This window comes from Chenopodium album, chromosome 24 (assembly GCF_948465745.1).
Source record: "Chenopodium album chromosome 24, dcCheAlbu1.1, whole genome shotgun sequence".
Taxonomy (NCBI): domain Eukaryota; kingdom Viridiplantae; phylum Streptophyta; class Magnoliopsida; order Caryophyllales; family Amaranthaceae; genus Chenopodium; species Chenopodium album.
In genome coordinates, this window is record NC_137857.1 from 4,815,170 (window position 1) to 4,837,993 (window position 22,824).

The 22,824-nt window shown below is 33.6% G+C and overlaps 4 protein-coding genes across 4 annotated transcripts; all 4 read right to left on the reverse strand.

Annotated features, from left to right (window-relative positions):
- LOC145610422 (uncharacterized) lies at positions 1-3,079 on the reverse strand. Its single transcript, XM_081665767.1, has 3 exons — positions 2,606-3,079; positions 493-2,413; positions 1-374 (listed from the first exon to the last, which is right to left on the reverse strand). Exons 1-3 carry the CDS (start codon positions 3,077-3,079, stop codon positions 1-3), a joined length of 2,769 nt encoding a protein of 922 aa, XP_081521893.1.
- A 375-nt stretch (positions 3,080-3,454) lies between these two features.
- Positions 3,455-6,095, reverse strand: LOC145610423 (putative glycosyltransferase At5g20260). The gene is made up of 4 exons (XM_081665768.1): positions 5,835-6,095; positions 5,468-5,640; positions 4,275-4,635; positions 3,455-4,123 (listed from the first exon to the last, which is right to left on the reverse strand). The coding sequence occupies exons 1-4, from the start codon at positions 6,093-6,095 to the stop codon at positions 3,455-3,457; spliced, it is 1,464 nt and encodes a 487-aa protein (XP_081521894.1).
- Positions 6,096-8,535: 2,440 nt separating this feature from the next.
- LOC145612346 (putative glycosyltransferase At5g20260) lies at positions 8,536-11,759 on the reverse strand. The gene is made up of 3 exons (XM_081667719.1): positions 11,620-11,759; positions 9,399-9,759; positions 8,536-9,195 (listed from the first exon to the last, which is right to left on the reverse strand). The coding sequence occupies exons 2-3, from the start codon at positions 9,744-9,746 to the stop codon at positions 8,536-8,538; spliced, it is 1,008 nt and encodes a 335-aa protein (XP_081523845.1). The 5' UTR covers positions 9,747-9,759; positions 11,620-11,759.
- Positions 11,760-19,004: 7,245 nt separating this feature from the next.
- LOC145611778 (protein transport protein SEC13 homolog B) lies at positions 19,005-20,845 on the reverse strand. Its single transcript, XM_081667147.1, has 2 exons — positions 20,707-20,845; positions 19,005-20,230 (listed from the first exon to the last, which is right to left on the reverse strand). The coding sequence occupies exon 2, from the start codon at positions 20,148-20,150 to the stop codon at positions 19,242-19,244; it is 909 nt and encodes a 302-aa protein (XP_081523273.1). The 5' UTR covers positions 20,151-20,230; positions 20,707-20,845; the 3' UTR covers positions 19,005-19,241.
- Positions 20,846-22,824: the final 1,979 nt, after the last annotated feature.

The following is a 22,824-nucleotide window of genomic DNA, read 5'->3' on the forward strand; positions in this document are numbered from 1 at the left end:
CTAAATAGAAAAGTTACAACCGTTAACCCGGCACTTATTAGCCAAGTCATGAGCCCGAGCAACTTGATCCCTGCTTACCTTCCAAACCAAGCAGACCTCTAGAGTGGAAGCCCACTTACGAATATCATAAAGGACCCAACAAATACTTACATCAGTCGTAGTAGAATCATTCAGCATTGTAACCAGGGCTTCTGAGTCAGAGAAGAGGATCAAGCGAGCGATACCTTTATCAATAGCCCACTCTAGAGCCATCAAACAAGCCATAGCCTCTGCATGTAGAGCTGTAGCTGCCTTACCGTAGCCCCTCCTCCATCTTGGGGCTCCACCCCATGTAGAGAGAAATCCCATCCCATACCCGCATTCTTTGTTCTCTTCTGCCAGGAACCATCAAAGAAGACTCGCACTCCTTGGAAGTCTCCCAATGTATTACCAATGACAAGCGCTCTCTGTCCTAAGGAAGTGTGGAGGAAACCAGGCGGAAAAACCCCCCACCTCCCCCTGAGGGATGACTCACACCCTCACTGGGTAAGGGTCTATCCTGAAAAATCCTCAGGTGCTCTGCCGATGAGTCTGCATGCCTTTGTAAAGCAGCAGAGTCAGTAGCCTCCCCTCTAAAGACTCTGGCATTTCTTGTGACCCAAATAGTCCATAGAGTCATTATCAAGGTAGTGATTCGGCTACTATGAATCCCATCCTCGCTATAAAAAAGCAGGATATATCTCTGAATCCATTGTCGCAACGTAGTAGATTCAGCAAATTGAAGTTGATTGCCTAGGGAGCAATTATCCCAGGCCACTTGAGCGGTCACACAGTCTCGAAAAAGATGTTGGACATCCTCATCTTCTTCTCCACACAACCCACATCCCATGTCAACTGGTATCCCTCGACAGTGAAGATTGGCCTTAACAGCCAGACCATTTAGGACTAGTTTCCACATGAACAGGCTCCATTTCGGCGGAATATGGAGCCTCCATAAGATCCTAAACATCAGTGGGTCTATATCATGCCGTAAAGAAGGGGGATTCTTCCCCTGCAAGAAAGCATATCCTGTCTTTGTCGTGTAGTTCCCCGACTTGTGAAAGGCCCAGTAAGTGAAATCCTCCCTCCTAAATTCAGGGAGCTCAAGTTCTAGAATTTCCTCCGCACTGCTTCTTTCAAATTTCTTCCTCACAAGAGACACATTCCATCTTGTAGGATTATGGAGTAAAACATCCCGCACCAGCTCAGACCCGACACCTCGGATAGAATGATCCGAGCAAAGGACCGGGACTTTCCCGTTAACCCAGTTCATACTAGCTAGTTTGACAGCTTCCCCAGAACCAACCTTCCAAGCAAAACCATCCTGGAATTTAGAAGAGGAGTTGTGAAGACCACGCCCACGCCTTCCCCAGGAGGGAGATGCCTTTAACAAAATACTTGGTTTGGAACCCCCAGCAGATCCCTCTCTACCCCCGGAGTAAACCCTCGAAACCAGAAGTTGAGGATTACAGTGCATCCTTTGAACTTGTTTGAAGATCAAGGCATCATTTAGATGGGCCATGGCCCTAATGCCTAGGCCTCCCATCCCCTTCGGAAGGTGAATCATCTCCCTGCTAACCCAGTGCATCCCTCTTTCACCATTTGAAGCCCAGAAGAATCTCGCAATTATTGAGTCTATGGAATTTGCAATCGAAAGAGGAAGTTTGAAACACTTCATGACATGTGAAGAAATACCAATGAGAACTGTATTGATGAGGATAATCTTTGCCGATTGTGAAAGGCGAACAGCGGTCCATTTAGCCACTTTTGCATAAACCTTGTCAACCAGGTATCTGAAAGCATCCCTCTTTTTATTTGGCAGGTCAATTGGCGCCCCAAGATGTTGCCCAAGATTATCCCGATCCTCCATACGCAGTATCCCCTTGAAAATCTGTCTATCATGGGCAGGAGTTTGAGGGCTGAACTTAATAAAAGATTTATTAAGGTTTAGCTGTTGCCCTGAGACCTTCTCAAATCTAGCCAAAATACTCACAATGGCCTGGCAAGACTGTGGATTGGCTTTGAAGAAAATCATAGCATCATCCGCAAAAAATAAGTGTGAGATTGATGGAGATCTCCTGGTAACCCTGATCCCTTTGATGAGATTAATATCCTCAGCCAATAACAGCATTCGAGAGAGGATATCCATACAGAACAGAAACAAATATGGTGATAACGGATCCCCTTGTCTCAATCCACAGCTTGGCTTGAAGGAATCGGTCATCTTTCCATTAACAAGGGCAGAATAAGAAACCGTTGAAATACACTGAGCAATCCATTGCACCCACTGATCGGGGAACCCATAAGCCGAAAGTATACGAAGTATAAAATTCCAGTTAACCCTGTCATAAGCCTTAGACATGTCAATCTTTAAGGCCGCCATCGAGCTTCTAACCTATGAAGTGTTAATAAAATGTGTCAACTCATGGCTAAGCAAGATATTATCCTCCATATATCGGCCCGGAATAAAAGCATGTTGAAACTCCGAAATCAGGGGTGGAAGAGTCCTCTTCATCCGATTTACTAGACACTTTGCAATACATTTATAAACCGTATTGCACAGACTAATCGGGCGAAAATGAGTTGCCGTCTCCGGGTTGTCAATTTTAGGAAGCATCACTAAGATAGAAGAATTAAACTCCTTTAGAAGAAAACCTGTTCTGAAAAAATGTTGAACTGCTTCAACTACCGTAACCCCGACCACGTCCCAGTGAACATGAAAAAATTTAGCTATAACTCCATCTGGCCCGGGAGATTTGAGGTGATGAATAGAGAACATGGCCTTTCTAATTTCTTGACTAGAAAAAGGTTTGATCAAGGCATCCGATTGCTCACAGTCGATTTTTGGTAATTCCATTTCTCGGAACAAAAGATCGATCTCAAGATTGACATCCACACTGTCATCGGTTTCCGGGACATAAACTTTTTTAAGCGACCCTTGTATGAGATCAGCAATATTATCATGATCGGTCACCCAAATATCATCATCATTTCGTAAAGTTATAATTTCCCTCCGCTTTTGCCTTTGCTTCACCCTATTGTATAACATTGGAGTAGCCATATCTCCTTCCCGCACCCACCTCTCTTTGAGGCGCTGCTGCCAAGTGTGCCCTTGATCTTCTTGTATTTGATGGGAAACTATAATCCCATCTACCAAAATAATGCATTAAATGGTTGTCCCAAAAGTTATTGCTTCCAAAGTGCATATTCCTTATAGTGTATTCATCAATTAGTAATGTAAGGTTTGTTGCGTTTGGCACCCTATTTAATATCAATATTGACAATTGTCTACTCAATAGAATTAAAATGTCAGTATACATACTGTTGCCATGCCAATAATTCTAATTTCAAAGAAAAAAAAATCAAATTTGCATGAATAATATACATTAATACAAATTTTATACAATTGGTGATGTTTGATGATTTTTCAAAAATATTATTGATATGGTAATCTTAGATCAAGCCTCCTTAACCATATAGAATGTAACATCATATGAATTAAGTCAAACGGCTTAGAAGGCCTATTCAAAGTAAAGTGCCACCTTACACTCCTTACTCCTTTAACCAACTTCAAATATTCTTTAGTGGAAATTCCTTTCAAAATTGTCTTAATATCAGGAATTCTAGCCACGGGAATATGAATTGAAAATTTACTCCAATCGAGAACATCATTAAACGGTAAAGAGTAATTATCTTTGATAATCACTGGTATACATTCTGCATGTATAGCTTCAACTACCCTTGGACTTGCCACCTCATAACCACTAGGGCACAAGCAATACTTGCTTTGCCCTAGCATTTTGAAGTAATTTAGGGTTTTGGGAAGGTACTCAAAAACTCGAATTTCTTCGTCCTTCTTATCCTTCCATTGCTCAAATAGGTATTTTCTTACATGGCCGTGGGCACCACCGGCGAAAAATGCAAAGATGTTACGTTGACTTATTCGTAACCCTAAGTTTGGTGGATTTAATTTTCTGGGTGGTACTTTAACTTCTGGGATGGAGACATCTCTCATTGGTTGGAATCCTTCTGAAGAATTGGCATTACAAAGTGCTCTTATGAGATTGTTGAACAATTTTGGATTGGCATCTGAGATACCTGGTGCCTAAAATACATATTATGCAACACTTTCATTAGAATTCTATACTTTGTTATCATATTTAGCCAACTAGTGATTAATTAAAAAAGAAAGAGTAACAAAGCTATTATATATACGATGTAAAATTGTGTAAATTAATTATGTAAAACACACATACCCAATCATGGCAAGAGAGCATGAAATGATCTGCTCCATGACTTCTATTCCAATAAGGATACTTCTCAACGACCACATTGACATAGTCCAACGCCACCCTATGTAGAGGACCACGGTTGTAGGAGATGAGGGGTCGATAAAGAAATTGCACCGCGTTGGCTACACTAAAAGGAAGAAAGAAAACGTGTGCCTCGTTAGGGTGGTGAGCCGCGAACTTGTTTAAGCTCGTCTTACCCTCTATTTCGTCAATGAATTGCCCTTCTATGCCATATATGTTTTTCAAAGGTCCAAGGTGCACTAACGGTTGTTCCCCTTCTCTATACGTCCATATTTTGAATCTTTTTATCATCTCTATGTGGCTCCTGCTTATTTTTACTTCATTCGTTAATTGTTCATCATCATCATCAATTCATCATAACAAAAATAGTTAATAACCTACCAATCAACTACATTGAGCCTTTTAACTATAACGAACTCCTATGTCACGTTCAATTCGGCAAGAATTACAAGTATACGTATATCAATAAATTATTCTAATGGTAATCACTATACTAACAATTAAGCTCTTTTAAAGCTCAATTTTCTTATGCTGTTGTCATACTCCGTAACACCCTCAAATTAAGATTAAACAATAATACTAGAACAGGGAATATAAAGTTTAATATAGACTACATTGTCTACATATAGATTTATCAATTAATACATATAAACTACTTCACTAATCACTATCACTAGTAAGTTATTACTCATAAGTTTAGTAAAATGATCTATCACTTGTCTAACACGTAAATAATATAAACCAATAGAACATGCTAGTAGTTTGCAGATGATCTATAAGAATCTGTACGTCTCGAAACATATTTAATTAAATCAATCTGCTTAATTAATTAAGGTACCAATCAATAATGGGTATATACTACTACGTATAATATAGTACTTGTTTGTTTTTAAAAAAATACTCGTAATAATTATGATGCAAGAAGCCAATTTAAACACATACCATTAAACAAGAGCTCTAAAACGCATGTAAAAGAGATTGTTTACTCAAAAACAGCAAATTGCATGTTGCTGCTAATAATTTACTTAAAAAATTAAACAGCTAGTGCCAATAAATAATTGCAGATTTTTTTTGGAATTTTGTAATTAATGAGGAGTAAAATGAGGAAAAACAATAGAGAAAAAGAAAAACTCAACTGATAAAAAGCATGTTGATTTCTGTAAACGGATCCTCTTGGTATGAAAGTTGTTACTTCTTCCTTTAACGTATAATTCCGACTCCGGGCAGCTTCTCGGATTGCTGCCCGAGCCCGAGCCAACCCTTCCTCAATCTTCTCCAAACTACTTTTCTTCTTCTTCTTCTCCTTCTTCTGTTCAATTCCTCATTTCAAAAATGAAAAGTCAAACTTTTTTTTTTCAAGAAAAGTTTATATTTTGTTACGAGTAATAATAATTCAAAACAATAAGATTAACATCAAATCATTGAAATGCATAATAAAATAAAAAAATATAAATTTAAGATCAGTTGTACGCAACCTTATTTGAAAAATACATAAACTTAGACATTTTCACAAAAAAATGATGGAAGAGGTATGTAGTAATAGAAACTTACTTCTAGTACGGTGGAAAATGAGACGTTGTGACGAACGTGATCATTAGGTTCATTATTAACGTTTATGGGTAGATTTGATGGCGGATTCGAAAGCTTCTTGTTAGAAGTTGGATTAGAGTTGAAGTGATTTTGGTTGAAGAAAGATGAATAGAAGAAGATTATTAGAAGAAAAGTAGGAATTAGAAGTAAGAATTTTGTGGTTGTATTAGCCATGAAATCACACAAACCATGCAATAATCTGTTTTCAAGGAGTACTTCCTTTTGTTGTGTATAAATACTTTACAACATATATTTTTTATTATAAAAAATGTAATTAATAAAACTATAAGGTCATTTTTATTGATTTTAGTTCCCTCGAAAAATAAAAATAAAAAATTGATTTTATACTATAGTTTTGTGGGGTCCTCTTCTAGTTAGGCATTGACCTTTGTAAATGGTTGCGCAATCATTGGGCCGGCGTTTATTACCAATTAACCAATTAGTCCGGCCCAAATATTCAACTTGTCAGCAGGTCCATCATACCAGAGTACACGCCACGTCACCAAGTGTTAGTCTAAGCATGAGCTTGAAACAAGTTTAATAAGTCATGATTATATTGCTTCAAAGTGCTCCATTAGAAGGTTAATTGTAATAATTCTATTACATTTTATATTTATTTGTTTATATTATTTTTATTTAGTCAACAAGCCAAGTACAAGCACGAGCCTTGGGTCAGTTGAACTGCCCGAGAAATTTATAAATTAAAAAGATGAGATACTAAAAATAATAAGAGATTTACGTTAGGGAAAATAACATTTTGTGATAACTATTGAGTTGTACACTTGTATAGAAGTAAGGGATACAAAGTTGAAGATACTAGGCGTGAAGGATGTATTAAGATGATGTTGAAGTTGATCATGACTTTTCCTTGGATTTTATCTATTTATATGCAATACTTTTTTTTTGAAAAAATGAGAGCGTCTCATTTTTAATTACTTTCGACGTTATCAAATATATATGACAAAATTTTCTTTTGTGATTATACATATTTCACCCTTACAATTAACATCATGAATATTCAAGGTCAATGAACAAGTTATTTATCTCATGATTAGATTAATGCACTTCATTCACTTCACCTTTATTTGTTAACCATTATGTCCACGTCTAACATCTTCCAACTATCACTAAGCTAGTGGTTGAATCTGTGGAAATTCTATCATACATACTTTGATTAAGTATTCAATAGGATAAAACCTATATAGATAAATAAATTTTGATATAAGTTTTCTAAAATAATCAAATTAAATAATTTATGGTCATAATCCTAAGTCATCAAATAAATGACCATTATAAATTTATAATCATATGTGTCTGATAATTGGAGCAAACAAATGGAAAGCTACACCTATGACTTCTTTCTTAAGAAGCTAATTAGTGTGACGTGAAACCATATTGTTTCTTAAATTATGCACTTATTGCAACATTATTATTCTTTGGAATTTGGTACTTCACTGAAAACAACATTTGAACCTTTGTTGATATCCTACTCTTAAAGTTATTAAAAGATTTCAAAATTTTATGAATGAATTTGCACCAATAATAGATGATATAGTGACCCAGTGAGTGAAAGTGATAGAGTATAAAACATATTTGTGGGCTTCAGCCATCAGCTTAAGCTTTTGCTTGAGTTGGTCCTTTAACATGGTATCAGAGCCCAGGTTTGTTGAGCCGTAAAACTTAAGCTGATGGTTAAGGCCCAAATAATATGTTTTATACTCTATCAGAAAGAAAGATGAGGCAGCAACAAGATGCATTATTCTTTTAGAAAACATGTACTAGTATATTAATGTGGATCATTACTATTATGTAGTAATTAGGCTCCAGTATAAGTATATATTTGGGCGCTTAGTGTCTTGGGTAATTAGTAAATGTATTATAGCCTACATGGCTACATGTATATAATTGTAGCTTATATAAATAGTTGAAGTGCTAAACCTAAACTAATGATAAGCAGATTAATCATTATTATTTCACATACGAGTACATGCTAAGATATTTCATGTATAGTTAGGGAGTAGTTTTAGGATAAATGATTTCTTAAGAACTTTCTCATCAGAAGATCGATGTATTATGAGTGAAGACAAAATGCACCAAAAGAAATTTTGTTGCAAGGTTGAAAACTAATTGTAAATTTTATGAATACTCTGCATATGATAATTATATAAGAGAGGGACTACCATTATTTCAAAAATAACAAATACGAGTCAACTAGATTGTACTAAATGTCAATTGGTAACTTGTGTAAGCAATAAGATGTGCAATCATGCATGAAAAAAGTGTAGTCCGTAATATATTTCTACCATAATATATGTATTTAATGGTGAATCTAACATTTTATATGAGTAAATTACGTTAAAATTAAAAACATTGTAATATAATTAATTATCACGTATATTAAATAACACATTATTGATACAAATTATTGGTAATAACTATTAATAGATTAATTATGATTTCATATCATTTTTATCATATTATATAATTCTATATTAAATAACAATCTTTTAAATATTTGCAACATTTTTTTTTTACAAAATCAGTGGGGTCAATTGACCCATCACAATGAAGATAAATCCGCCCCTGTATGTATTTGAGATTTTCGACAATAAAATTAATAAGGCAGTTTTATATTAAGTCTTCGTAACCATACAGAATGTAATACCATATGAATTAAATCAAATGGTTTAGCAGGTCTATTTATAGTAAAGTGCCACTTTACACTCTTAACTCCTTGTACTAATTTCTCGTACTCTTTTGAAGAAATTCCTTTTAACATCGTCTTAATCTCAGGGATTTTCGACACCGGAACATGAATCGAAAATCGACTCCAATCAAGAACATCACTGAAAGGAAAGGAATAATTATCCTTAATGACTACGGGTACACAATCTGCACGTATAGCTTCAACTATACGTGAACTTGCTACTTCGTAACCACTAGGGCATAAGCAAAACTTGCTTTTTCCTAACATTTGGAAGTAATTTAGATGCCTTGGAAGGTGTTCATGGAGTTGGATTTCGTCGTCTTTCCCCCATTGCTCAAATAAGAACTTTCTAACATGGCCATGGTTACCACCCGCGAAAAATGCAAAGATTCGACGCTTACTTGTCTGCAAACCCAAGCCTGGTTGGTTTAATTGCCTAGCCGGGACATTTATCTCGGGGATTGGTACATCTCTCATGGGTTGGAATCCCTCGGATGTATTAGCGTTACAAAGTGCTCTTATAAGATTTTGCAACAATTTTGGGTTAATAAATGAAATGTCCGGTGCCTGAAATATATATTCAACCATAATTACACTAGATAGGAAATTATATGAAAGACAACTCAAGATAATATCACTTTTGTATGAATTTGAAGTGACTATCATGTCAGCCTATCACGTATATATGTAAATTATAAGGTGGCTTGATTAAATAACGTGATTGTTAGTTAAATCTGAACATAAAGAGATATTAAGTTATAAAGACTCACCCAGTCATGGCAAGAGAGCATGAAATGATCAGCTCCGTGACTTCTATTCCAATAAGGATACTTCTCCGCCACCACATTGACATAGTCCAATGTCACTCTATTGAGCGGTCCACGATTGAAGTCGTGGGGCTTGTAAAATGATATCCTTATGTTTACTATACTAAAGGGAAGAAAGAAGACATGCGCCTCGTCAGGGTTACTAGCCAAAAACTTGTTGATCAAGCTCAATCCATCTTCCAGTTCTTGAATGAAATGCCCTTCTATGCCATAGAAATAGCTCATTGGTCCTTGGTGCACCAAGGGTGGCTCCCCTTCTCTGTAGGTCCATATCTTAAATCTTTTTACCATCTCTATATGACTCCTGCTTATGTTATCAATTTAGCTTACAATTAGTTAAATATAGTAAATCTATGTATTCGTATGTATCACAATGATAATTGCATAATGGATGTGTGTACACATCACATGTAACAACTATTTGATAAAATAACCTTTAACAATTAAATTACTAAATAAATGTAACATGTAACAACTATTTGATAAAATAACCTTTAACAATTAAATTACTAAATAAATGTAACAGTGCTATTCCCATGATTAACAACTAGTTTTGCCGAACTAGGCCAATGTATGATAAAAGTCCTTGCAAATCGCCGGGGCATGCACGAGTCATCATCACTCATGCCATAATTCATGATCGATTACTTAACCCATACAAGCTTGCGCATAGAATGATATGCATGCAACATACAAGTGCATGTGTACTCAAGATGTACAACATATAACATATATTACCCTAAAATTCATACAACTTCTCTTCCAAATCACTCCACCATTAATCATACTTTAAACCATCATTAATTCCAATAATAGGATCATGTGCCATTTCAAATATAATGTACGACCATGTGAATTTGCTACTTCATTCTACTTGTAATACCGTCAAATTCAACGAGTGTAAAATTATATGTAGCGATAATCGTGTAATCATCGTATAATATAAGGTTTTATATTTTCCACCTTCAATTTGTTTTCATTTTTCTTGGATCTCTCAATTCAAAAAGGAAACTTGTTTACAGTATAGTTTAAGGTATGTAATGAGCATTTTCGTACAATGAATTACTTCTTTTTAATAATTATTATGTGCTTCACACCCCGTTAATTAAATTAATTATTACTAAAATCATGTGTATTAGTCTCTCTAAGAATGTTTTTAACTCAAAATTTTGTGTCATAAAAAATATAAATATAATGATCAATAGTAAATTGATTATATTAACAAGTTTGGCGAAAAAGGACCAAAAAATAGCTAATGTAATATAAAGAATGGAAGTGTTACAAGTAAAAATTTATAACGTAGTTTTTTGTGCATTTCCTGTTATGCAGGAGGCAGAGCGAAATTTTAGAGATTATATTATTTTTTATACTTAAATTTGTTAGTTTGTCTGTTAGCTAGCTTCGTATATCATAAGGAAAACCTATTAATCAACTAGGGCACATGCTACTATATGTTATATGTGCATGCATTTATTATTAGAATTGTGATTTAATTGCTTTCTTTACTTTAACCTGAAGACCTTCCCATTTAAATAAATTACGGAAAAGCTCATTTTAAAAATATATGATAAAAAATATTTAGTCAACCATTTGGAATTCATTAATATTATTCCATTATTCCCCTGATTTTATTTTCTTATTGATATTCTATTTATTTTTCCGTCAAAGAAAGAAAGAAAGAAGTCCAAGTTATACATAGACAATATAAGGTATGACATGTTGTTCCCCCTCTTCCTAAAATTTCTCTTAAACCATAACCATTGCATGTATGGAATTATGAATTCTCCATGTACATTTTTCATCCTACACTCGAATGTAATTTTCATCTAGCACATCTTAGAAGATGTTGAAATTTTTGTGTTTGATTAAGAATTAACCTATTCATTAAGTGTAACAATTAGTCGACTTAGACGAAATCCTCATCAATATACTTTAGTAGACTATTATATTCCTAAGCTATATTATATGATCAACACCTCTAAGAAAATAAGAAATTATAATAATACTCATACTAGGTAGGTAGTATTACTATGTATATTTGTCTGAATTTAATAATTTGGCGTATCATCAACGTAAATATAAATTACTATTACTTCAATTTTGAAAGGAAAAAAAAAAAAAAAGAGTAATTAGTTTTAAAAATAAGATAAGAGTAATGACTTACTGATGGAAAGCATATGGATTCCGGTAAACTGAACCTCTTGGAATGAAAGCCTCTTCTTCTTCCGATGTATAATTTCGACTTTGGGATGCTTCCCTAATCGCGGCACGAGCTCGAGCCAATCCATCCTCAATCTTCTCCAAACTACGATGGTCGATGTTGTTGATGTTGGTGGTGGTGTTAGTGTTAGTGTTGTTGCTGAAGTTGTATTTCTTCTCTTCTACCTCTTTCTTCTATACATGCACAAGGAAAATTAATTTAGAAAAAAATTTACCAAGACATTAGAAAAAAATAAAATTCAAAAACAAATTAAAGCAACATAACCAATATATAAAGAACTTACAACTAGCATGGAAAAAATTGAGATGTTATTATGAGAATGGTGTGTATGATTATTAATAATGTTGATTGGAGGATTAGTATTAGAAGGAGGTGGAAAAAGATAAGAGAAAAGATTGATTTTTATATTAAACTTGTTTTGGTGAAAGAAAATCAAGGTTAGAATAAGAAAAGAAGGAAGAATTAGCAAAAATTTTGTGGGTGTGTTAGCCATGGATGAAGTTTATAGTGTTTTAAGTGCTTTTATAATTTTACCTCTCTTTCAAAATCTCTTCTAGGTTTTTTCAAGTAAGAGTTTTTATATTTCTTTGCTTCAATTCTTTCACTTGGTTGTGATCTTATATACTATGGAGTGAATAAAATAAACGATTTAAATTTTCAACATATACAAAGTACAAGTGGACATACTAGTATTAATGTATTATATGCTAGCTTGATTATTATATTGTTACACTTATGCAAAGTAATTAATTAGTTGATTATAATATATGGAAAAGTCAAAGTTTAGGGACTTAGGGTCATATGATGAAGATTTTATGAAGTATTTTAGAATATATGCATGGACTACTAAAAAAGTATCCCTTCGTTTATTTGTATGTTTTATAAGAGTATATTTACCCGCTCTTGTTTATAAGAGAGATGAGTAAATGTAAGAATAAAGGTGTAGATAAAAAATTACTTAGCACATGCCTAAATTAAAGTTTTTTTTTAATTAATTTAGTGAAAAACGGTATTAATAAACTTATACAAAATAGTTGATTGGCTATCTTAATTCCAATATGTATATATAAGCTAATAAGGTTAGCTTATACTCAATCAATTGATAAAGTACTACACATCGAATTATTATAATTTTTTTTCCAATTTTTTAGTAACGTTAATGTCACGGGTCATCTCCCATACTAAGAATGGGCATCAAGAAGTTCACTAGGCAGCAAGGCAACAATCGGGGCTAGGGGGCTTTCCTTGGTGCTCAACTAAGCACTTCCCCTTATAGATTTTTATTTAGTAGGTGCCTTGTAATTTTAGTGAACACCCACTTCACAGTAACACAAGGGCCATTTGGACGGACTAATGGGCTCAAATATGGAGGTCCACCATATGTTGGGCCAAGGAAGACCATGGTGGTGTCGGTTTTCCAAGATGAAGTCCCGAGGTATGAGTTTGGGCAGCGAGCAGTCCGGAAAACGTGAGATGTTTCTAGAAGGTTCCGGGCTTTTCTGAGGTGTTTTTTTTGATAGAGTATTCTAGAGGGGATGTCTCTAGAATATTCAAGGGTCTTCATGTACATAGTAGAAGTGTCTAAGGTCCTCTTTGTATGTACATAAGTGTTGTACGTTCTAGAATGTTCTAGGGTGGTCTTGGACATTCTAGGCGAGGAAGTGTGTAGAACCTCCTTGTATGTATATTCCTTTGGAGGTGAGAACGTTCTAGAGTAGTTTAGAGAAGGGTATACTAGAACCCTCCATTTGAGGAGGTTAAGAACTCTCTAGATGCTTAGAATAGGAGCTTGGATGCCTATAAATAGGCCATCCCCATTAATTTTTACATCTAGCCTACACTTAGCAACAATTGTAAAGTTCTCTCAAGTAATCAAGGTTTTCCTTTGAAATCTCTAGTGAGCATCATACTTCTCTTACTTAGCCAAATTCGTAGCACACTTAGCAAAAAGAAAAGAAGGAAGAATTAGCAAAAATTTTGTGGGTGTGTTAGCCATGGATGAAGTTTATAGTGTTTTTTAAGTGTTTTTATAATTTTAACTCTCTTTCGAAATCTCTTCTAGGTTTTTTCAAGTAAGATTATTTATATTTCTTTGCTTCAATTCTTTCACTTGGTTGTGATCTTATATACTATGGAGTGAATAAAATAAACGATTTAAATTTTCAACATATACAAAGTACAAGTGGACATACTAGTTACCTCACCAAAAAACAAGCTAGCCATACCTTTCAAGCTAGCATAGCTAGCGAGACTAAATGCTTTCGAAATTGCCTCAAATAGCCAAGGTCGGTAGCTTGATTATTATATTGTTACACTTACGCAAATTAATTAATTAGTTGATTATAATATATGGAAAAGTCAAAGTTTAGGGACTTAGGGTCATATGATGAAGATTTTATGAAGTATTTTAGAATATATGCATGGACTACTAAAAAAGTATCCCTTCGTTTTTTTGTATGTTTTATTAGAGTATATTTACTAGCTCTTGTTTATAAGAGAGATGAGTAAATGTAAGAATAAAGGTGTGGATAAAAAATTACTTAGCACAAACCTAAAGTTTTTTTTTTTTAATTAATTTAGTGAAAAACGGTGTTAATAAACTTATACAAAATAGTTGATTGGTTATCTTAATTTCAATATGTAACTTGACAAAAGCTAATATAAGGTTAGGTTATACTCAATCAATTGATAAAATATTAAAATGCTACACATATAAGTTTATAATAATAAATTTCAGTCCTTCTGTAACGTTAGCTATCTTAATTCTACGAAACTAGGCATAAACTTATACTAATAGACGACCCATGGTATTTTTGTAGTTTTAATAAAATTATGAATTTTGGCTAATATTACAATGAATGATATAAAACCAAAATCGGATCAAATCACATTTTCCTACCCTTAATCCCTTATGAACCATATTAGTTTAATTCTCAATTAAGCATATAGCTAGTAGATTGAAAAATCTAGGTTATTTCATAAAATCAAAGCTATTTTGATGGTAGGTTTAAGTTAAGAGTCAATTACGAATTTACCCCCATAGTTGGACGAGATACATCGTCCTTTTTTTTTTCTTAATTAAAGTGGCAAACTAACAACAATGTCCCTATCTTGTACACTTACTTCTTCAAAAAAAAAAAAAAAAAAAAAAAGAAAAAAAAATGTACACTTACATAATGTAAATGTATACTGAAATTATCTAAAGTAAAGTGACCTATAGTTTCTATATAAAATTATTATATTTAAGCTTCAGAAATCACTCCAAATGCCTTATAAAGCCAATGTGTAATAAATTAACGTAGATTGAATGTACCTAAAAGTTTTTGTATTATCTTACAAATCAACGTTGATATAACATCTTATTAACATATATCAGTTCGAACTCATTTTTTAAATATTCATATTTTAAAAATTACTTGATTGAACATAATCTCATCAATCGTATTTACAATTGTATCTCAGTCGTTCTCAAGCTAGTTATCAGTCAAGGCGTCAAGCCACCAAAAAGATAAAGATTAATACACACCACGGTGGCACCTGACACGGACACATGAATAAATCGATGTTGGATTTGTATTAACGTGTTGCAAAGCCTAAGTTTTATCGATTTACTTGCGAAGAACCACCAAGTAGGTTAAGTGAACAAAAACTGTTTTTCAAACTCATCCAGCTACGCTGCTCAACTATGGTGTTCATCCACCACTAAAAACCTTTCATAATGCTTCAACTTAGGAAACCAGTCGGATCATTTGATGAAAGAAAAGTATCATTGCGACCACATAATTAAATCGTGACTGCATAACGGTTGATCGACGATAACACAAAGCATATGCCACTAACCAACCATATACCATATCAGAGATACCGACACGCTAGAGTAATTAAGGTATTCCAAATTCTATGGATTCGTAGATAGCATTACTGAACAAGAAGCATCTTCAATTTTTATGTCATTAATATGATAATTCTAATATTTTTATACATAATGTATAAACTGAAAGTAAATTGAATGTCTATTATAGTTGAAATAAAATTAGTTAATATGAAATGAAAAAATAAATAAAATTAGTTGAAAATACATAAATAAAAATTATTTATGTATTAACAAATTGCGTGACATTATTTATAAATTGATAAATTATGTATAATTATTAGGTAAATATATATTTTGATTATGAAGGTTAAAAATCCAAAAAAAAATCTTAGTTTAATAGTACTCTGTATGTGTTTAAATTGACTTCTTGTATCACAATTAAATATAATTATAATAATATTGTAATTAAAAAATAAAACTTAAAAAATGGATGGTTAGTTTCCAATTAGCTTAAACGTTAAATGAAATGTGCGAAAAGGAGTACATTATTTATGATGTGACATTTGTTGTATACATGGTCTGATTTGTTATTAATTTCTAGACTTCTATAATGTTAAGTGCTAAGAATTCAAAATAAATTCTTTATAATTCAATGTATACCAATTAGGCGTCAATTTGATTAAGATTGTGATGAAAAGTAGAGTTTTTTAGTGGTGGATGAGAGTAAATTTAAACAGATATACGTTATTGGAGTTTTGAAAAAAAAAATCATTCAATTTGCAAGAAACTTTATCAGATCAATTTCATTATGTTTTGCAACACATACATTAATACGAGTTCAATATCGAGAGTCGATCCATTAGCTAAACATACTCACCTAATATTATATTTCGCACTTGTAACTATCTTTTTGTTATACGTGAAATTAAAAAAAAAAAAATCATATGTGAAATTGATAAACTATGACTTAAGCTTTCATTAGCACAAGCACAGCCATTAAATAATACAAAGCTTTAGCCGTGTAGAACAAGTACTCTACAGCTAAGCCAAGAAACAAGATAAATTTGGAAAATATAATCTAGAAAATATATCCTAGGAAATAATATATTCTCCAAACCTAAATATTTCCTAATAATATCTTAACACCTCCCTCAAGTTGGAGTATTAGGGTTGAAAATGCCCAACTTGGAAAGAAGATACTCAAACTGAGCCTTGCCGAGAGTTTTAGTGAATATATCAGCCAATTGATCCTTAGTAGACTCATGTGATGGTGAAATTAAACCTTCATTGATCGTATCACGAACAAAATGACAATCGACCTCTATGTGTTTCGTACGCTCCTGAAAGACCGGGTTCCTCGCGATATGCAACACAGACTGACTATTACAGAACAACTTGATTGCTTTAGGGTGTTGAATTTCCATACAGAACAATAAACCTTTGAGCCACTTTAATTAAATTTGGAAATTAAATCCACTTGTGAATTAAAGTGGCTCCAGACATAGACCTGTATTCCGCTTCTGCAGAAGAAAAAGAAACTGTAGGTTGTTTTTTAGTTTTCTAAGAAATTGGAGATTTTCCTAGAAACACTAGCCATCCGGTCAACGAGCGCCGTGTGAGGGGACACGCCGCCCAGTCCGAGTCACACCATCCCTCTAGAGTGAGTTCACTATCTGGACGCAACAATATTCCTTGACCGGGAGTTCCTTTTAGATAACGAACGACCCTTAAAGCAGCTTCCCAATGTTCTATGCGAGGTTCTTGCATGAAATGTGATAGAATGTGAACGGAGTAGGCTCGATCCGGTCTAGTGGCTGCGAGATATATGAGTCGTCCCATAAGACGACAATAAGCTTCAGGATTCTGCAGTAAGTCGCCACTAGCATGAGCGAGTCTGTGATTTATTCCATGGGAAACCCACTAAGCTTTGCACCTATTATACCTGTTTCAGAGATAATATCCAGAGTATATTTTCTCTGACACAAAAATAATCCAGATGAACTACGAGCCACCTCAATGCCCAAAAAATATTTAAGAGGACCAAGATCTTTCATTTTGAAGCAATCGCTAAGATATGCCTTGAAAGCCTTAAGTGCAGCAGAAACATTCCCAGAAATAATAAGATCATCCACATACACTAAGACATTTATTTGAGTTTTGCCATTAGTATATGTGAATAAAGAATAATCGACTAGGAAACCATACCGTTTCAAAGCAGTCGTCAACTATGCAAAGTCCAGTGAAATGAATTGGCCTTTGATCATACTACCTCCGTTTCATATTATTTGCAACAATTTGACATAAACTAGAGAGGAAAAATGTCTAATCGTTGCAAATAATATGTAATGGAGGTAGTACTTAAATTTTGTTTGACACAATGTCGATCGAATTAAGTTGCAATTTGATGATCAAAATAATTACTCTCTCAGTTTCATAATATATACATATTTGATTGTCTTTCTATTATAATAAAAATCCAATATAATTTGATTGTCTCTCAGTTTCATAATGTTTATTTTTCTTTGTTATTCTAGTTTTAGTACGATAGATAAATTATTGCCATTTCCTTACTCTTTTCTTTTTATTTATTTACTAGTATATTATGTTGAAGAGGGCAATATACATATGCTAATATGCCAATATATATAAACCAATTTGTTGTTGGTGTAGTGGTGATTGGGACTACACTTAGTAGGGAGGACCCGTGTTCGATGCTCCGCAACAACAATTGGGAGGGGATTAGAACCTAACCACCCAGAACTGATCCCCAAATCCGGATTAGCCCAAAGGGTAAACCGAATAGAACACACACACACACACATATATATATATATATATATATATATATATATATATATATATATATATATATATATATGTTTTTTTTTTTTTTTGATTCATATGAGCCACAAGGGCGGGTACAACGGGAGGCGGGGGAAATTCCAGGGCAAGGATCGATCCCGTAACCTCGAGGTTACGAGATGGGAGTGCTACCAGCCTACCATCAAGCCAACTCCACATCCTTATGTATGTATATGTATATGTATATGTATATATGTATGTATATATATATTATATGTATGTATATATATATATTATATATGTATGTATATTTGTATGTATATATGTATATATATGCAATAAATCACCAAACAGGCAAAGACTAGATGAATATTGGAATCTATTAATCGTATAAATTAATCACCATATAAATTTAATAATTAACAACTTTTATAATGAATCATATATTCGCATTGCACTACTTTTTTGAAATCATCATCAATTCTTCTTCACCATTTACCAACCTTCGAACAACAATCCAATTGAATACAAGAAGCAACTTCTAAGACCTTCTTAGACTATGGGAACTATGTTCTTACTAAAATCACCAATTCGCAACTAGCAAACTCAACCCCTATCTGCATTTCTCAGATCTATGTACATTATATCACAAACACAATATGATAATTTGCAGATATTACTAATGAGAAAATGAAATCAATGAATTAAACAATGGGCAAATAACAAATTTTGATGCTGTATAAAATCTAAAACACAAAGGATCACCAAGTATGTCTCTCTCTACCTTGAGTGAAAATGTTGTAAACCAATATCATACTAAAGCATACAATCAACAATATTCACCACACAACAAAACTGCAGCAGAATCGGACAAAAAAACTAGTTCGGTCAAGTCCATAAGAAAAGATATTGTAGTATGGTAGAAATTACAAAGAGAATCAGCAAAAACCTATGGCTCCACCGTTGAAACCTGCTGCCACTCTCCATCGACCGCCTCTTTCCACAATGTAACATTGTTGTCCCCGTCTGCAACAGCCAACAAGTTCCCAGTCAAAGACCAAGATACTCTCCAAACAGGAGTCTTGAAGTCCTTCAATACTCTGCCCTCCCATTGCTCCCCTTCTTTGCCTACAGTCCATATGACCACAGTTCCATCCTGTGAGGCGCTAGCAATTGTCGACTTTGGAAGCCCTAGATTAGGAGCCCAAGCAACATCCCTGACCCAATCTGAGTGCATCTGAAGAGCAGGGAAGCAGTCCATCTTCCATGTCCCATTGTAAAGCTTCCAAACTTTCACGGTGTTATCACAACCTCCAGAAACCAATTTATGAACGGGTTCAAGCAATCCAGATCCAACAAGAGCCCCTGGAGCTGTTGCAGGAGCCCATGAAACAGATGTTACCCCAACTGGATGAGCCTGATCAATCCTGTTTGTGTCCCAACTACCATCAGCCTGAAGGGTAAGAACAGAGATGGTCCCATCGGACGACCCACAAGCCAAACAAAGCCCTATTTCATGAGGTGCCCAAGAAATGGAATTAACTGAAGATTTGTGCTCATGGAACACATGAGCTTGTGCCCACTCATTCGGATTGCCCTCCTTCCAGATAATAACCCTACCATCATAAGAGCATGAAGCAAGAACTGAGCCAAATTTCGGGTGTGCCCACGCAACCTGCCAGACAGGCCCTTGGTGGCCGGTCAATGTGGCAAGAGGTTGTGTGGTGGAATTACTGCTCACACCAATTATCTTAATCGAGGTATCAGACGATGCAGTGGCAACACGTTTACCATAATAATCCATTTGAACATCATGAACAACATCATTATGCCCGGTTTCGATCTTCTGTGCAGGCATTTTCGTTCCTCAGTCTAATCCTTCCTCAACAAAATACAATTTCTTTTTCCAGTCCTCAAATTCAACAAAACTTCCACCAACTACATGAAAAGTGCATTACAATCCAAGTAAATTAATCAATCAAATTTCCTCAAACAACCCTAAATCAGTAAACAAGCACTTAAACCAACATAAAGAAAATGATAAAATCACATCAAACATGCAATGAAAAATGAATTGCAAGCAAAATTCACCCATTTTAAGAAAACCCCAGATAAGATCTGATGTGGGATTCAACAATCCAACGTCAAAATTCAATTCTTTAACCCTAATTCTTCAAATTTTCTTCAGTATGACAATAGAAATCAGATCTATAACATATAAAAGCACAAAATCAAGAATACCCAGAAACTAGTTTAGAAAAATCATGAAAAACAGATCGGAATAATTCACACTAATCAAACAATCAGGCATCAAAATGAACACAAAGAATGAAATCATAATATTTGGGTCTTGTAATAATTCATCAAGTTTCAAAGTTAGAGATCTAAATCAGAAGAGAGAAAGAGAAACATACCCGAAGAAAAGAATGTGCGTGGCCAAAATAATTAGAGAGATGATTGTGAGAAATTTAGGAGAGAGAAATCGGAGTAAAATGTACAAAGCCGAAGAGATTTAGAAATGGGGGTTCATGAACTGCTGAAAATCGGTGTACATATTTTGTCAAATGCAACCAAAAATATAGTAATGTACTAAATTAACCTTGATTTTTTTACATTTTTTTAAAAGACAAACCTTGATTTTCTTTTTTTTTTTTTTTTTGAAAGAACAAACCTTGATTTTAAATAGCCCTTGTTATTATTCTTTATATTTTGAGGAGTTGTGAATTGTGATTTCTAGGTGGGGTGTGTGTGATGTTAGACTTGAGAGCTTATGTTTTAATTCATGTGCTTTTTCTCTTGTAAAACGAGTATGTAATATGGTTGCCCATTGTATTGCTAGGTAGGATACTGGTGTGTCCGTGTGTGTGATGTTAGACTTGACAGCTTATGTTTTGATTCATGTGTTTTTTCTCATGTGAAACGAGTATGTAAAACGGTTGTATTGTATTGTTAGGTGGGATACCGGTGTTTGTGATGTTAGATTTGACAGCTTATGTTTTTTATTCATGTGTTTTTCTCATGTAAAACGAGCATGTAATACGGTTGTCCATTGTATTGCTAGGTGGGATACCTGTGTGTGATGAATTAGTTTGTACTGGTCCTTTCCCTCAAAACATTATTGCTTTGGCGGAAATTGATTTAACTTTAATAAAATGCTCGTCCTACCTTTTCCTAAAAAAAAATTGCGATGGCTTGTTCTACGGTAATTTTGTCTTTAAATATATTTTTGTTTTTCCATAACATTTAGTGATTTAAAAAAATATGTACTCCGTATTATAATGAATGGACATTTAACGTTTTCCCAAAAAAAGAGGCATTTGACATTAATATAATAACATTAAAAATAAACTTGAATGTAAATGTGTGCGAAATGAAATAAAACTACTCACCAAAGATATATTACTCGTCAAAAATAAAAAGTTATACGGTGAGCATGACAAGGAGCAATAATACGGTTTTAATGATTGCTATAAGGATGTGTATATGTACTAGTTGTACACCTCTATGCTCTAACCACTTAGCCATATGATGTTCATATTAGTTAAGTTCGAGAAAAGTTAGGGTTTATTACGTTTGATTTTAAAAGGACTAAATGAAGAAAACATATACAGTTGCATTATTATAAGGGTAATGTTATATGTAGCCCTAAGGGCTATATATAAGCATTAAATACATTCTTGGAAATAATATAAATTTAGGAATTCATGACAAAAACACGCGTAAATCAGTGTAATTAGTGTTTATATTTTGATGATTTCTTAACTTTTTACGATTTTCAAGGGTAAATTTAATGCTTATATGTAGCTTTAAGGGCTATGTATAGCATTTTCCTTATTATAAACAATTTGTATACAATTTTTTAAAGCTACCCAAATATAAGAAAAACTAAAATTTATAATCAAAGAAATAAATATAAATAAGTAATAAAAGCAAATAGTACATGCAATTTAAAGAATAAGTTGGAAAAATAAACTAAGCATTCATAATATTTTGATGTGTAATTATGTCACGTATTTCAAAAACAATACTTTACACGTTTTGATATTCATGTTTCTTTTAAAACCGATTTTATAGGTATTAAACTATTAAAGCTAGAAGAAATTGACATGAATTTAATGGGTGTCAGAGGGGATATGGTTTAAGACGTATCTTTGATCATCAATGACTATATACTTCATTTTTTTTTTTTTGTGTATTTTGAAAACATATGGTCCTTTGACCAAAAAAAAAAATGAAAATTGGAAATAAAAACCATATAACGAGACCAAAAAAAAAAGAAAAGATAAACACAAATTAATTGAAAACAAAAAACAATAACGAACACGATAACTAATTAAAGAGGGGATACCGTTTAAGACGTACCTTTGATCATTAATGACTATATACATTACTTTTTTTTTTTTTTTTTTTTTTTTTTTTTTTTTTTTTTTGTTTTTTGAAAACATATGATCCTTTTTCCAAAAAAAAAAATGAAAAATGGAAATAAAAACCATATAACGAGACAAAAAAAAAAAAGATAAACACAATTTAAT